The sequence below is a fragment of the Monodelphis domestica genome, chromosome 3 (genome assembly GCF_027887165.1).
Source record: "Monodelphis domestica isolate mMonDom1 chromosome 3, mMonDom1.pri, whole genome shotgun sequence".
In the NCBI taxonomy this organism is placed as follows: domain Eukaryota; kingdom Metazoa; phylum Chordata; class Mammalia; order Didelphimorphia; family Didelphidae; genus Monodelphis; species Monodelphis domestica.
This window is the reverse complement of record NC_077229.1, coordinates 12,399,637-12,412,966: the sequence shown is the minus strand read 5'-3', so window position 1 is coordinate 12,412,966 and position 13,330 is coordinate 12,399,637. Positions and strand designations below refer to the sequence as shown.

General features: G+C 38.7%; 1 protein-coding gene across 1 annotated transcript in view; it reads right to left on the bottom strand.

Annotated features, from left to right (window-relative positions):
- Window positions 1-1,182: 1,182 nt before the first annotated feature.
- Window positions 1,183-13,330, bottom strand: part of LOC100024342 (zinc finger protein 420-like) — a 67,917-nt gene continuing 55,769 nt past the window's right edge. The window contains exons 7-8 of the mRNA XM_056820919.1: window positions 8,621-8,716; window positions 1,183-5,920 (exon numbers count right to left, since the gene is read on the bottom strand). Of these exons, the coding sequence (XP_056676897.1) occupies window positions 3,726-5,920; window positions 8,621-8,716 (2,291 nt within the window). The 3' untranslated portion in view covers window positions 1,183-3,725. The remainder of the gene's footprint in view (window positions 5,921-8,620; window positions 8,717-13,330) is intronic.

Below are 13,330 nucleotides of genomic sequence, written 5' to 3'. Positions count from 1 at the left end.
AACGCGGAGGGACTGGAGAAGCGGGTCACACCCAAAGCGGCTCTGAGAACCGCCCCGAAGTCTCCCCCCCCCCCCCCCCCCCCCCCCCCCCCGCGCAAAGCCCCCGGAAAAATGTTCAGCCCTGTCAAACTGCCGGAGGGTATTTGTCTGGCGTCGGTGGCTTGAGCTGCCCCCATTTCTCTCTCAGTGAAGCTCTATTTAAGTGATGGTTTCCCCAGTCAGTTTCATTGTGGTGCTTAAAGAGGCTTTACTTGGACATGTTCAGGATCCCCTTCGTTTGCTCTGGGCACAAGGCAGAGAGGAGGCTGGGGGGACGAGGGACTCCGGGGCTCCCCCTAGCGGTGAGTAATAGGACCTTCCGGGGCTCAGTCTGCTCAGCCTTTTTAACCGCGGCTTCTTTACAGGCCTGGCTTGACCTCCTACATTCCTCCCCCGCCCCGCCCTGCCCCCCAGCCGCCCTCAGAGCACCCCCATGGTCTTGGAGAGGACGGGTCTGGCTTCTGCAGCCCCCTCCAATAATGAGGGGGACAAAAAGAACAGTATTGATCGGTACACAGCCTTAGTAGAAGCGCTCAGGGACAGGCGGCAACTTTCCCCTATTCATGCACAGGCTCCTGTCTGGGACTACATTCGTCCCGCCAAACGGTGGGAGGAGGACCCGAGGTCCCCGAGAGATGGAGGACAAGCGTAGGAGGGGCCCCTTCACGCCTGGAGACCTCAAAGCAAAGCCTTCTGGGAAGCGAAGGTGAGGCCACGGAAGGGGTGGAGCCTGACTGGGGCGGGCTCTGACGCTTTTAAACTAGGCTTCTCAGAGGACTTTTCCCCTTAGCTTCCCCAATCCAGTCCTCCTGCTGGTCTGGGCTCCTGCACAGCTTTTCCTGTCCCCGAACAGGTGAGGCCCTTCCCGCTGTGGGCTGGCTCTGGAGGGGTCTACAGAGAGGAGGGAAAGAACTTGAATCCTTGAACCGTGGATCAATATTCTAAAGAAATTTTAAAAAGAAAAGACAAAACGGACTCCATGCTGGAGAGAAGCCCTACACTGACTGCAATGACTGGGAAAGGCCTGCTGCCAAAATACAGATCTTTCATTGCCTGAAAAAGATTCATGCTGTTATGGGGTTCAGATGTGTACCCCTGAGGTTCCGGAAGGATATCTTGTGCAAGAATGCAAGACTCCAAAACTTAGCTTAAAAACAAAAAGAGAAATTTATTAATTTAGGTTAAATAATGTTGAGAATAGCCAGGATAGCAAGGTGGAACAGCAAGATGGAAGGCTGCTCCCAGAACCCATCAATTCTGGGGATTTTATACTCTTGATCATAGTGTGGATGTGACTCTGGAGTGATCTTCACTCAGGTATTTGGTGGGGTGGGTTGGTCATCTGACTGGGGTCTGCCTACAAAGGGAATGACCCTCATAAATATTCCTTAGTTTTAGGGAACAGGCAGATGTCTGAGATGTAGCCTGATAGGATCGAGGTGTAGCCTGGAGGTGCATCTCTCTGTCTATCTTAAATCTAAAAGAGGATCAAAGGAGGACAATCATTTCAGGGTCCTATAGGGGTCATTGGATGTTTTAGGCTAGGAGTCATGAAGACGTAAGGGAGCAAAGGAATTTCCCTGATGATAGTTTCCCTGAGCTTCTGGAGGTACAAGTACCCATGTCAATGCCACAAAGAAATCAATATTTCATCAATCAATAAATGAAGCTGGATGTTCTCCCTCGTCTTTCACCATCCTATCAAATTTTCATCAAGCAGTTGGTTTTGAGCAACACATTTTAAGGGCTTAGAACAAGTCCTCCTTGCATTTCCTTAGATAGGTCATGCTAATATTAGAGAAATCAAAGTCCTCCCTTTGCTCCTCTGTTGGTCAGCTTGTCAGAGTGCTTTCTGATCCAGTTTTATCAATAAATTGGCAATGCTAATGGGGGCTAAAATGTTATGCCACAAGAAATTGCACATCCTCAAAACGGGGTTCAAAAATACAAAAAGTACATTTCAGTTCCATGTGTTCTGTGGGGCTCAGATATTAACTTTGGAAACCTTTTCTTCATGGACTCTATTCCTGAATATTAAACTGCTTATGAACCTTGGAGTGCAACACTCCAGCTGTATCAGATATCTTGGTAATGTTTTTAAGTGGATATATATTTTCAGCCTCGTTATGTGCCTTGGTGTCCTATTCCTTGCCCTTTGCAAGGATCCAACTTTGTGTTCTTGGCCTTCCTTTATCGTTAGGTGCATTGCCTGCCTGACCATTTCCCTTTATCCTTTATCTGATCGAGCCCTTTTGCCTTTAAGAATTCCTCAAACATGTTCTTAACCAGTGTTTCCAAATCAGTATCCATTACCATGATCTGTGCTGTAGTTTTAGGAATTACACACCTATAAACATTCTTCATGTAGGTGAGAGTTTGCATTGAAGCCATAACAATGTAGATGTATCAGTATTTCCCAGAATATTGCATCTTTTGGAAAACACATTTTTAATATAAAAGTTGTAGTTTTAGCTATATATCCAACTGAATCTAAAATCACATTTGTCATTGTACTACATATGATATTGTATATCCAATATCCTGCAATAGCTGCTAGTACTATCACCCCAAAGATGACTTGCTTAAACATTTTTGTCTTTTTCTGCTTTCCTCTTATATAATCTATTCAGGATTGTGAATTCAGTCAGTTCAGGATGCCAAATTGTAAAAAGGGATTATTTTAAGTATAAATGATACATAAATATCAGGGCTATTAATCTTCCTTTCTCCCTTTACCCTTCCATCCAATTGCTTCTTCTATTTGGTATTTTTAAATCAACTCAGGGTGAGTTTATAATATCTCAAATAAAATACTCATTCTCTTCTCTAAGATTAAATAAGGGTTTCTTAGGGGAAGAATGGAAAGATAGAGAAACGAAAGGAAAGAGGGTTTGAGGTTTCCATTATACTAGAATAAGTCCTAGCTTGGAGGATGGTGGAATATAGTTCAGTTTGGGGAAATGGGCTAAAAGGTCTGGAAGTTCAGTCACTGTATCACAGCAGAGAAATCAAGAGAGCTGGATTTTGTACTTTTGTCTCAAAAGCAAAGAGACTCCTCTACATTCTGTCTCCAAAATATAGTTCAGTTTGGGGAAATGGGCTAAAAGGTCTGGAAGTTCAGTCACTGTATCACAGCAGAGAAATCAAGAGAGCTGGATTTTGTACTTTTGTCTCAAAAGCAAAGAGACTCCTCTACATTCTGTCTCCAAAATATAGTTCAGTTTGGGGAAATGGGCTAAAAGGTCTGGAAGTTCAGTCACTGTATCACAGCAGAGAAATCAAGAGAGCTGGATTTTGTACTTTTGTCTCAAAAGCAAAGAGACTCCTCTACATTCTGTCTCCAAAGCCAAGAGACTCCAGACGTCTGGTGGTCAGATCCTACCTCCAATCATTTCTCCTGGTCACATTCCAAACAGAACGTTCTCGTTCAAATGAGAGGTCAGCAGTCAGATCTATTCCAACTCTTCCACAAACCATTCCCAATTTCTCACTTCCACACTTCTCTGTGTAAAAGCCTTTCAGTCTTTATATTACGAAGGTTCCCCTCCAGAATGGATTCTATAATGCACTACAAGAGAGGCCTTTTCTTTAAAAGTCTTTCCACAATTTTTACATTCATAAAGTTTTTCTATAGAGTGGATTAGCTGATGTGTAGCAAGGGATTTCTTATGTGGAAAAGCCTTTCTTCACTGTTCATATTGAAGATTACTGTGTCCAGTATGGATGCCCTGATGTGCAGCAAGATGACTCCTCTGTGTGAAAGCCTTTCCACAGTGTTTACATTTATAAGGTTTCTCTCCAGTATGGATTAGCTGATGTTTAGCAAGAGAGCTGCTACGTGGGAAAGTTTTTCCACACTGTTTACATTCATAAGGCCTCTCTCCAGTATGAATGCTCCAATGGGCAACAAGATGACTTCTCTGTGTGAAAGCCTTTCCACAGTATTTACATTCAAAAGGTTTCTCCCCAGTGTGGATTAGCTGATGTGTAGCAAGAGAGCTGCTACGTGGAAAAGTTTTTCCACACTGTTTACATTCATAAGGTTTCTCTCCAGTGTGGATTAGCTGATGTTGAGCAAGAGATACTGTATATGTGAAAGCCTTTCCACACTGTTTACATACAAAAGGTTTCTCTCCATTGTGGATTCCCCGATGTTTAGTTAGAGTTCCTCTCTCTATGAAAGCCTTTCCACACTGTTTACATTCATAAGGTTTCTCTCCAGTGTGGATTTTTTGATGCTTAGAAAGAGATCCACTATATGTGAAAACCTTCCCACACTGTTTACATTCATAAGGTTTCTCTCCAGTGTGGATTCTCTGGTGTGCAGCAAGATGACTTCTCTGTGTGAAAGCCTTTCCACAATGTTTACATTCATAAGGTTTCTCTCCAGAGTGGATTCTATGGTGTTCTACAAGAGAGCCCCTTCGAGTAAAAGTTTTTCCACATTGTTTACATTCATAAGGTTTCTCTCCAGCGTGGATTAGTTGATGTGTTGCAAGAGATCTGCTATGTTGGAAAGCCTTTCCACACTGTTTACATACAAAAGGTTTCTCTCTAGTGTGGATTCTCTGATGTTTAGTTAGAGATCCTCTCTCTCTGAAGGCCATTTGACATTGTTTACATTCATAAGGTTTCTCTAGAGTATGGATTTTCTGATGTTTAGTGAGAGATACTCTATATATAAAAGCCTTTCCACACTGCTTACATTCAAAAGGTTTCTCTCCAGTGTGGATTCTCTGATGTTTAGTGAGAGTTCCTCTCTCTATGAAAGCCTTTCCACACTCTTTACATTCAAAAGGTTTCTCTCCAGTATGGATTCTCTGATGTTTAGCCAGAGATCTTCTCTCTGTGAAAGCCTTTCCACAGTGTTTACATTCATGAGGTTTCTCTCCACTGTGGATTAGGTGATGTGTAGCAAGAGAGCTGCTACGTGTAAAAGCCTTTCCACACTGCTTACATTCATAAGGTTTATCTCCAGTGTGGATTCTCTGATGTTTATCCAGATATCTTCTCTCTATAAAAGCCTTCCCACACTGTTTACATTCATAAGGTTTCTCTCTAGTGTGGATTCTCTGGTGTGCAACAAGATAGCAACTCAGCATGAAAGCCTTTCCACACTGTTTACATTCATAAGGTTTCTCTCCAGTGTGGATTTTTTGATGTCTAGTGAGAGATCCCTCACGTGAGAAATCCTTTCCACAGTGTTTACATTCATAATGTTTCTCTCCACTGTGGGCATTTTGATGTGCAACAAGATGATTGCTCTGTTTGAAAGCTTTTCCACAGTGTTTACATTCATAAGGTTTTTCTCCAGAGTGGATTCTGTAATGTACTACAAGAGAGCCCCTTTGTTTGAAAGCCTTTCCACATTGTTTACATTCAAAAGGTTTCTCTCCTGAATTGATTATTTGATGTGTGGCAAGATCAGAGTTTTGACTGAAATGTTTCTCAACTTCTTCCTTCAGAGAAACCACCTCTACCCATGTACTTTTTGGATGTCTAATGAAGTCTAAACTGTAGCCAAAGGCCATTCCTCCTAGGTTGCCCTGAGACATGAGCTTTTCAGAAGGTTTCTCATTCGACTGAACAAGTCCTAATTTTTCAGGAAACCATTTGCTGTATTGACTCTCCTGCCAATAGTAATTTCCTGAGGTCACATTCATAAACTGATTTAGGACTGAACATTGACTGAATTTCTCTGAACGGTCATCAAATTCACATTCACTCTTTAGATTTTTGTTTATCTTCATATCAGAGTCACAGATTTCTCTCAAAATGAAGTCATGGTATCCCTCATTCATCCATCTTTCAGGGTCAGATCGTTCCACAAAAATTCTCAGTTTTGTAGAAATCTGCTGCACTTCGGAATTAGTCTCTGCCTCTGAAGAAAACAAATTATAATATAAACACTGAAAGAAGGAAACACACAAACATAGAGTAACATAAGTTTCTTTCTCTGATGGCAGAAAGTAAACTGATTTTAATTCTATTTCCCCAGGCAAAAAGGAGTTTTTCAACTTAAACAAGTAGAAACAGTCTTAGGATAAACCATTTGGTCATATCGGCAAGATGGATGATTTTGGGGGCAGCTGGGTAACTCAGTGAATTGAGAGCCAGGCCTAGAGACAGGAGGTCCTGGGTTCAAATCTGGCCTCAGACACTTCCCAGCTGTGTGACCCTGGGCAAGTCACTTGACCCCCATTGCCTAGCCCTTACCACTCTTCTGCTTTGGAACCAATACACAGTATTGACTACAAGACAGAAGGTAAGGGTTTAAAAAAAAAAAAGATGGATGATTTTTTCTATGTCATATATGTCAAAAAAGACTATGAAAAATAATAACAATGAAATCTCACAATGGACCTATGACACAGGCAAAACAAAGATTCTCATCAAACTTCACAACTCATGTAATGAGTAAAGAATAGAGGAATGACCCGAACAACTTCCTTGCAGCTAGACTACAACCCATACCCTGTGCCCAAGAATGCTTTGTTCTCCATATTTGACAGTCTTTCTCCACTGCCCTTTCTATCATTCCTAAAAAGTTATTCATTCATTATTGCTATAATTTTGTGAATCTCAGGTAATAACATTCCATATACTCTGTTCTCATCATTTTGGATACACTATCACATGTTCATTTTTGGTAAATTTTGTATGCTACATACAAAAATAATTTCACTCTTTAACACTAATGAAGTATTTTTCAAAATGGAATAGGAATGGAATGTAGATTTCCTTCTCTCTATATACTGTGAAAGGAGAATTTAATTGTTCCAACATGCAAGACATTATGACATTCAAGTAAGAATTATGTCCAACTGGCTTTAAAAAAATGTATGCCCTTTGAGCCAGCAATACCACTACTGGGTTTGTATCCCAAAGAGTTAATTTAAAAAAAAGGGTTGAACAAAAATACTCATATCCCAATTCTTTTTGCTGGGAAGAAATTGGAAAATAAGGGGTGTCCCTTCAATGAGCCATGACTGAACACGTTGTGGTATATGACGGTGATGGAATACTATTGTGCAGTAAGGAATAATAAACTACTCTCATGAATATAATAGAATCACTTTTTATGATTACTTTAATAACATTAGTCTTAAGTTAATAGTCAAATAATATAGTTTACTTTAACAATTATAAACATGAGCTAAACACAAAATAAAGTTTAGCATGATATCAAAACTTGTTTACAGGCATTTTGACTTGAAGCCTATAACCCAACTTTCCACTTAGTCCACCACATGCCTGTTTTTGTATAACAAGATAGTCAGATGGGGGTGGGGAATTACTCTTTTTTGTATAACAAGATACTCAGAGGCACCCAACTGCTGACTCAGAGTATTTCATAATAATTGTCAACAGAAAAACAATTAGCTACAAATCCCTTCTTGCAGAGGCCTTGGAAAGCTCAGGATAATAATAGACAAAAGTTACCACCTAAAATGATTTTTTTTACACTTTCTAGCTTAATCATTATTTTAATTATTTGTATTTTATTGCATTTTTTGCATAATTTATTGCATTTTATTGCATTTATAGACACTTGCATAATTTATTGCATTTTATTGCATAATTATTTTTATTTTTATTGAATAATTGCATCATTAAGTAATGTCCATGTGAAAGATTCCATTCTATTTTAATTTTGATTGTATTTTCTGTAACTGTGTCATCAGATTTCTTGGCATAAAAAGGCTGTCTCCTATAGCTCGAGTCTCAGGTTCTGATCTTGACCAGTGTAAAGTCGAATACGGGACTACAGTCCCCACAAGCCTTTGCTCCACTTCCCCAAAATGCTTTGTAATCTCACGGGAATTCTGAGGTGGGCTGAAATCGAGGAAGGATTTAAGCTGGGGGCAAAGGTCTTTTTGGCTCTCTGGACTTCCGTTTTGGGGCAGACATGGCTCTTTCCATAAGGTAGGTAAGGTTGTGTGTCTAGGCCTCTCTATGGCCTAGACATGTGTTTCTTATCCTGTATTTTCTTTAATCCTTAATCCTTAATAAACCTCAAAATATAATACTCCTTGCAGAGAGAACTAATTTCTACCTGCCTCAGTCTCCCCATATTCCCTAAATTTTAATCTTTACACCAGAGTCTAGGTTTACTGTGAGACTGGCCTCCTCTCAATAAAGCTATTATTTAGCAGAGAATTTTGTACTGTTACCATTGTTCATGAAGGGGGGGTTTGGTTTTAAAAGGTTGCTCTATTGCAAAAATGAAAAATATAAAAATAAGTATCAAGTGGTAACATTTATATATAATCCAGTGGAATTGCATATTGAGTCTGAGAGAGGGGAGGGAAGAAGGGTTGGAAAGAAAATGAATCATGGAAACATGGAAACATGCTTTAGAAATTAAAAAAGGGAAAAATGATCTTATGCTATTTAGTGCATAGATACAAATATATTCATCTTCTTTGAAGATTACAATATATAATTTCTCATGACCTCCCTACCCTAATCCATCTATCAGAAAATGAATAGGATGATTTGCCATTGGTCTGCCAGTGCCCAAGTCTAGCACTCTCTTTTGACATAACAGCTCTTATACACCTGCTTTGACCTCACTCACCTGGAGAGGAGCTCCTGGGGCATTTTTGTTCTAGAAGCCATCGTGCTTTCTCTTGCTGAAAATAGGAGGTACAATATTCTCTAGGAACTGGAAGACCTGGGCATAAGAAAGAAGGGATCAGGAGAGAAAAATTTAAAAAAATTGGCCATTCTGAAAGGAAAGTGGGGTATAAAAGTATGGTCTACAGAACGACTTCTGTTGTATTCACTCTTGGGATAGTTGCAAAAGGGTGAATATCATAGAAACCATTTGCAATCTGCAAATTCTATATTTACCTTCTGTAATAGAAGAATAAGCACATTCCACAACCTCCATTACACAGAAGAAATTAATGATAGCTGCTACCGAAGGGATAATAATCGAGAATGTGGCATCAAAAGACCAAATTTAATCCAAGCTCAGACAGAGATGGTAAGGGGGTATATTCAGCATATCTTTTAAACTATTTTTCTCAGTTGCCTCAATTCGGAAGTAAGAGCAATAAGAGTAACGAACTCATAGGAGTGTTGCGATATTAATGATAATTATGAACTCCAGTATGTCCAGTAGAGGACATAGAAGAGATATTTTGAAATATTGACTCACTTTTTTTCCATTCCCATCATGTAGAATGGGATTTGAAGGAAAAATGATGGTGGAATTAGGAAAAACTTGCTAGTGTAGGCAGAATTATCTGTGACCTAGTTTTATATTTTCATTTTTTCTTTCCATGTTGTTATGTAAATAATAGTTCCCTTACCTTTACTCTCTAAATGTCTATTTGCATATGTCAAATGGGTTTCTCGTGAACAAAATATCACGGGATTTTTATTTTTAATACACTGTGCTATCTGCTTCCATTTTTAATTTATAATTCAAGTTAAGATTTTTATCTCAGTATTCCCCTTCTTCTTGTTTGCTTCTTTTAATCCTGCACTTTCTCCTTTCACTTTCTATTCAAACATTTCCCTTTTAATCACTCCCTCTATTCTACCTGCCTTATATTATTGTCCTTTCTCAACCACCTTCCTTATTCTTCTCCTGTTCCTCTATAGAATAAGATAAGATTCTATAACCCACTTAGTATGGGTGTTATTCCCAATAAGTAATACTGATTGCCTCTCACTACCCTCATCCTCCCCTCAACTGTAATGGGTTTTCTTCCCATACCTCTTTATTTGATATAATTAACCATGTTACTTCTCTCTTCTATTTTCTTTCAGTACTATCCTCTTTTCCAACACTTATATTTTTTTCACATATCTTCCTTAACACTTGAATACCACACTTGCTGTCCAAGTATACTTCTTCTAAGGAGTAGCCTCTGGTGTGTTAAATCAGACTTTGCGACCTTCTCAGAGCCCAATTGCTTATTATTCTGCCCAACTAGACCCAGTAGCAGCAGGAGCACCACCATGCCTTAGAGGAGTAGTTGCTACAGCTTTACTAGTAACAAAAACTGTTGATTTAGTATTGGGATGTCCACTAACAATAATGTGCCCACATGAAATAGAAGCATTATTGATAAAACATAAAACACTGGCAATCTCGGATCAGAGAATTACAAGGTATGAAATAACCTTATTAAATAGTGAAAATATTACCTTGAAACGCTGTTCAATTCTTAACCCTGCCACCTTGCTTCCAGATTTACCTACTTCAGGAGAACCATTACATAACTGTGAAACATTAGTGTCCATAAAGCCTCGAGATAATCTCTTGGACACTCCCTTAGACAATGCAGATCTGATTTTATTTACTGACGGTTCCTCTTTTATGAGGGATGGCATACGTTACGCTGGAGCTGCCATAGTCTCAGAATTTGCCACTGAATGGTCAGCTTCACTACCTTCTAACATTAGCGCTCAAGGAGCAGAACTCATAGCTCTAAAACAAGCTTGTATAATTGCCAAGGATAAAAAGGCAACAATTTATACGGATTCTAGATATGCTTTCGGCATTTGTCACTCAGTCGGGATGTTATGGCTCCAAAGAGGATTTTTAACCTCAGCTGGAAAATCCATAGCTAATGCAGAAATTATTAATGAAGTTCTTTCTGCTCACAAACTGCCTAAAGCCCTAGCTATAGTTCATTGCTCTGCCCATACAGGTGGCTCTGACCCTGTCTCTAGAGGAAATGACCGAGCAGATGCCACTGCAAAACTAGCAGCCATAGAAGGACCTGGATTAATTTTAACATTAACAACCACTGATAATTTAAATTTATCACTTTCCTATAATGAAAAGGAAGTGGAAAAATGGAAACAAAAATTTAAAGCAAAACAGATTAATGGAGTATAGGTGTCATCTGAAGGAAAACCCCTGCTCCCTAGAAGTTCCTATAATCAAATTTGCCAATCTATTCACAAAAATGGTCATTTTGGCACCCAGGGCATCATGGACTCTGTCAAGAGAGTATGGATAGCCCCTGGTATAACTACTATAGCCTCTAAAGTATGTTCAGCCTGCTCCATTTGCCAGGCATATAACCAACATGCATATTGTGGAAAAGCCTTTGGGGGACGTCCTCTGGCTTACACACCTTTTGAACATCTACAGATAGATTTCATAACGATGTCAAAGGCTGGACGTTATAGATTTTGTCTAGTAATTGTAGATCAACTAACCAGATGGCCGGAAGCATTTCCTACGACCCGAGCCACAGCAGATTTTGTTGCAAAGATACTTTTAAAGGAAATTATTCCTCGTTTTGGCCTGCCAGCACATACTGACTCCGATAGAGGGAGTCATTTTACCAATTCTGTCTTAAACCAAATATATTCTTGCTTGGGGATAACTCCAAAATTCCATGTTCCATATCACCCCCAGAGCTCAGGCCAAGTGGAGAGGATGAATAAAGAACTTAAGACTATGATTGGCAAATTATGCACTGAGACCCATTTAAAATGGCCTGAAATTCTCCCTCTGGCCCTATTTTATCTTAGAAGCAGGCCTAGAGGAGACTTACATATTTCTCCATTTGAGATGCTTTTTGGACATCCGCCTATACAGGCTAAGCCTTTCTCCCCAGCTTATACATCGCTATTAGGGGTAGATATTACTATTGCTTCCTATATACAGGAGTTACAGCACAAACTACGTGAACTTCATGAATCCGGAGCTGCAGTACAAGCTGGACCATTAGACTTTTCTCTGCATGACCTAAACCCAGGAGATAAAGTTTATATCAAGAATTTCAAGCGAACTGGAGCAAGTCAACCTTCATGGGAAGGACCATTCCAAATATTATTAACTACTCCAACGTCTATAAAGATTGGAGAAAGAGACTCTTGGATTCACTGCTCACATGTGAAGAAAGCATCTTCTGCTGAGACTGATTGACTCTATCCTATCATATGAATTGTGACTCTATCTTATCATATGAATTGGAGATAATAATCCATAGACAAATGGATGCTGTTTTTTTCAAGAATATATTGAATTACTGATTTTTTTTATTTTTCTTATTTATTTTATTTTATTTTTGATCAGAATATTTGAATTTTTTCTCATTTTTTGTACTGAAGGTACACATAATTAATATTAATATTTTTTTCCTACAGTAATACAAGTTAATATATATACTCTTGCTATAATATCAATATATGCCTAAAAGCTTTAAACTATGGGAACCTGCCATTTATTGATAAAATATTATAGGACTGGGATTAATGTTTGTGTCTGATTTCAGGAAAGGGGATAAAAACAAGGAGCACAGACTAAACCTGGATAGTGCCAATAGAGCACACAAGAAATATTAAAGTGAGACTTGAGGTTGCGACGCTTAACTTATGTTTAAGTCGTAGGACTTCCTTGTATCTACACTCTTTACGAAGTACTCAAACAAGTACAAAGTTGACTATCATGCTGGCTCCCTATATCCCTGAATGGGAAAAAAAAATCAGATGAGGGAATGACATTTCCCCATCAAAATAGAATTCTAAATCTTTTCTTCTTATATTATGGCAACTTCCTGTAGTCTTGGCTACAAAGGCTAAGTGAAATATTATTGCATCCTGTCCTACATACTTGTGGGATAGAAATTATTTTAAACTGGACCTATACAAGGCCTATTTTGAATTTTTCTTATGTTTTTGATTATTTTTCTATTCTTTTGATAATTGACACAGACACCCCAATAACTGAACATTGCATTCTGAGCTAAACTTGATATATTTTTTAATACTTACTTCAGGGGGGATTGTATTTTAATTTAAAATCTAAGAATTTTTTTTATTTTTGAATCTTTTTATTTGAGATTGTATTTTTATAAAAATCCAAGAATTTTGTTTAAGATTTTACTGTTATAAAAAAATCAAAGGTTTTGATTCTGTTGGAGAAATGATCTTCAAGAAAGAAGCTTGAAACTTTTATACCCAGAGAATGAACTGTTGCAGAAAGATGCTGAAAACCTACACTTCATGAAGAAGATCAAGAATGAACTTTGGATGATTTGATTGGACTGAACTTTTGATTGAACATTTATTGTAATATTACACATTTATGCCAAAAGGGACTGCCCCTAATGTGGCTTTCTGTCAATGCACCTAGCAAAACATTGGTTTTGCTTTCTTTTCTTTTCTATTTCCTCTCTCACTATTCTAATTTCTCTTAGAAAATTGAATATTGTGTATATCTATAGTTAGAAGTGCATTTAGAACTACAAATTGATTATGTTAAATGATAAATGGGGAGACTAGTCTCCCAATGATCATCAGGGGGGATTGTAAA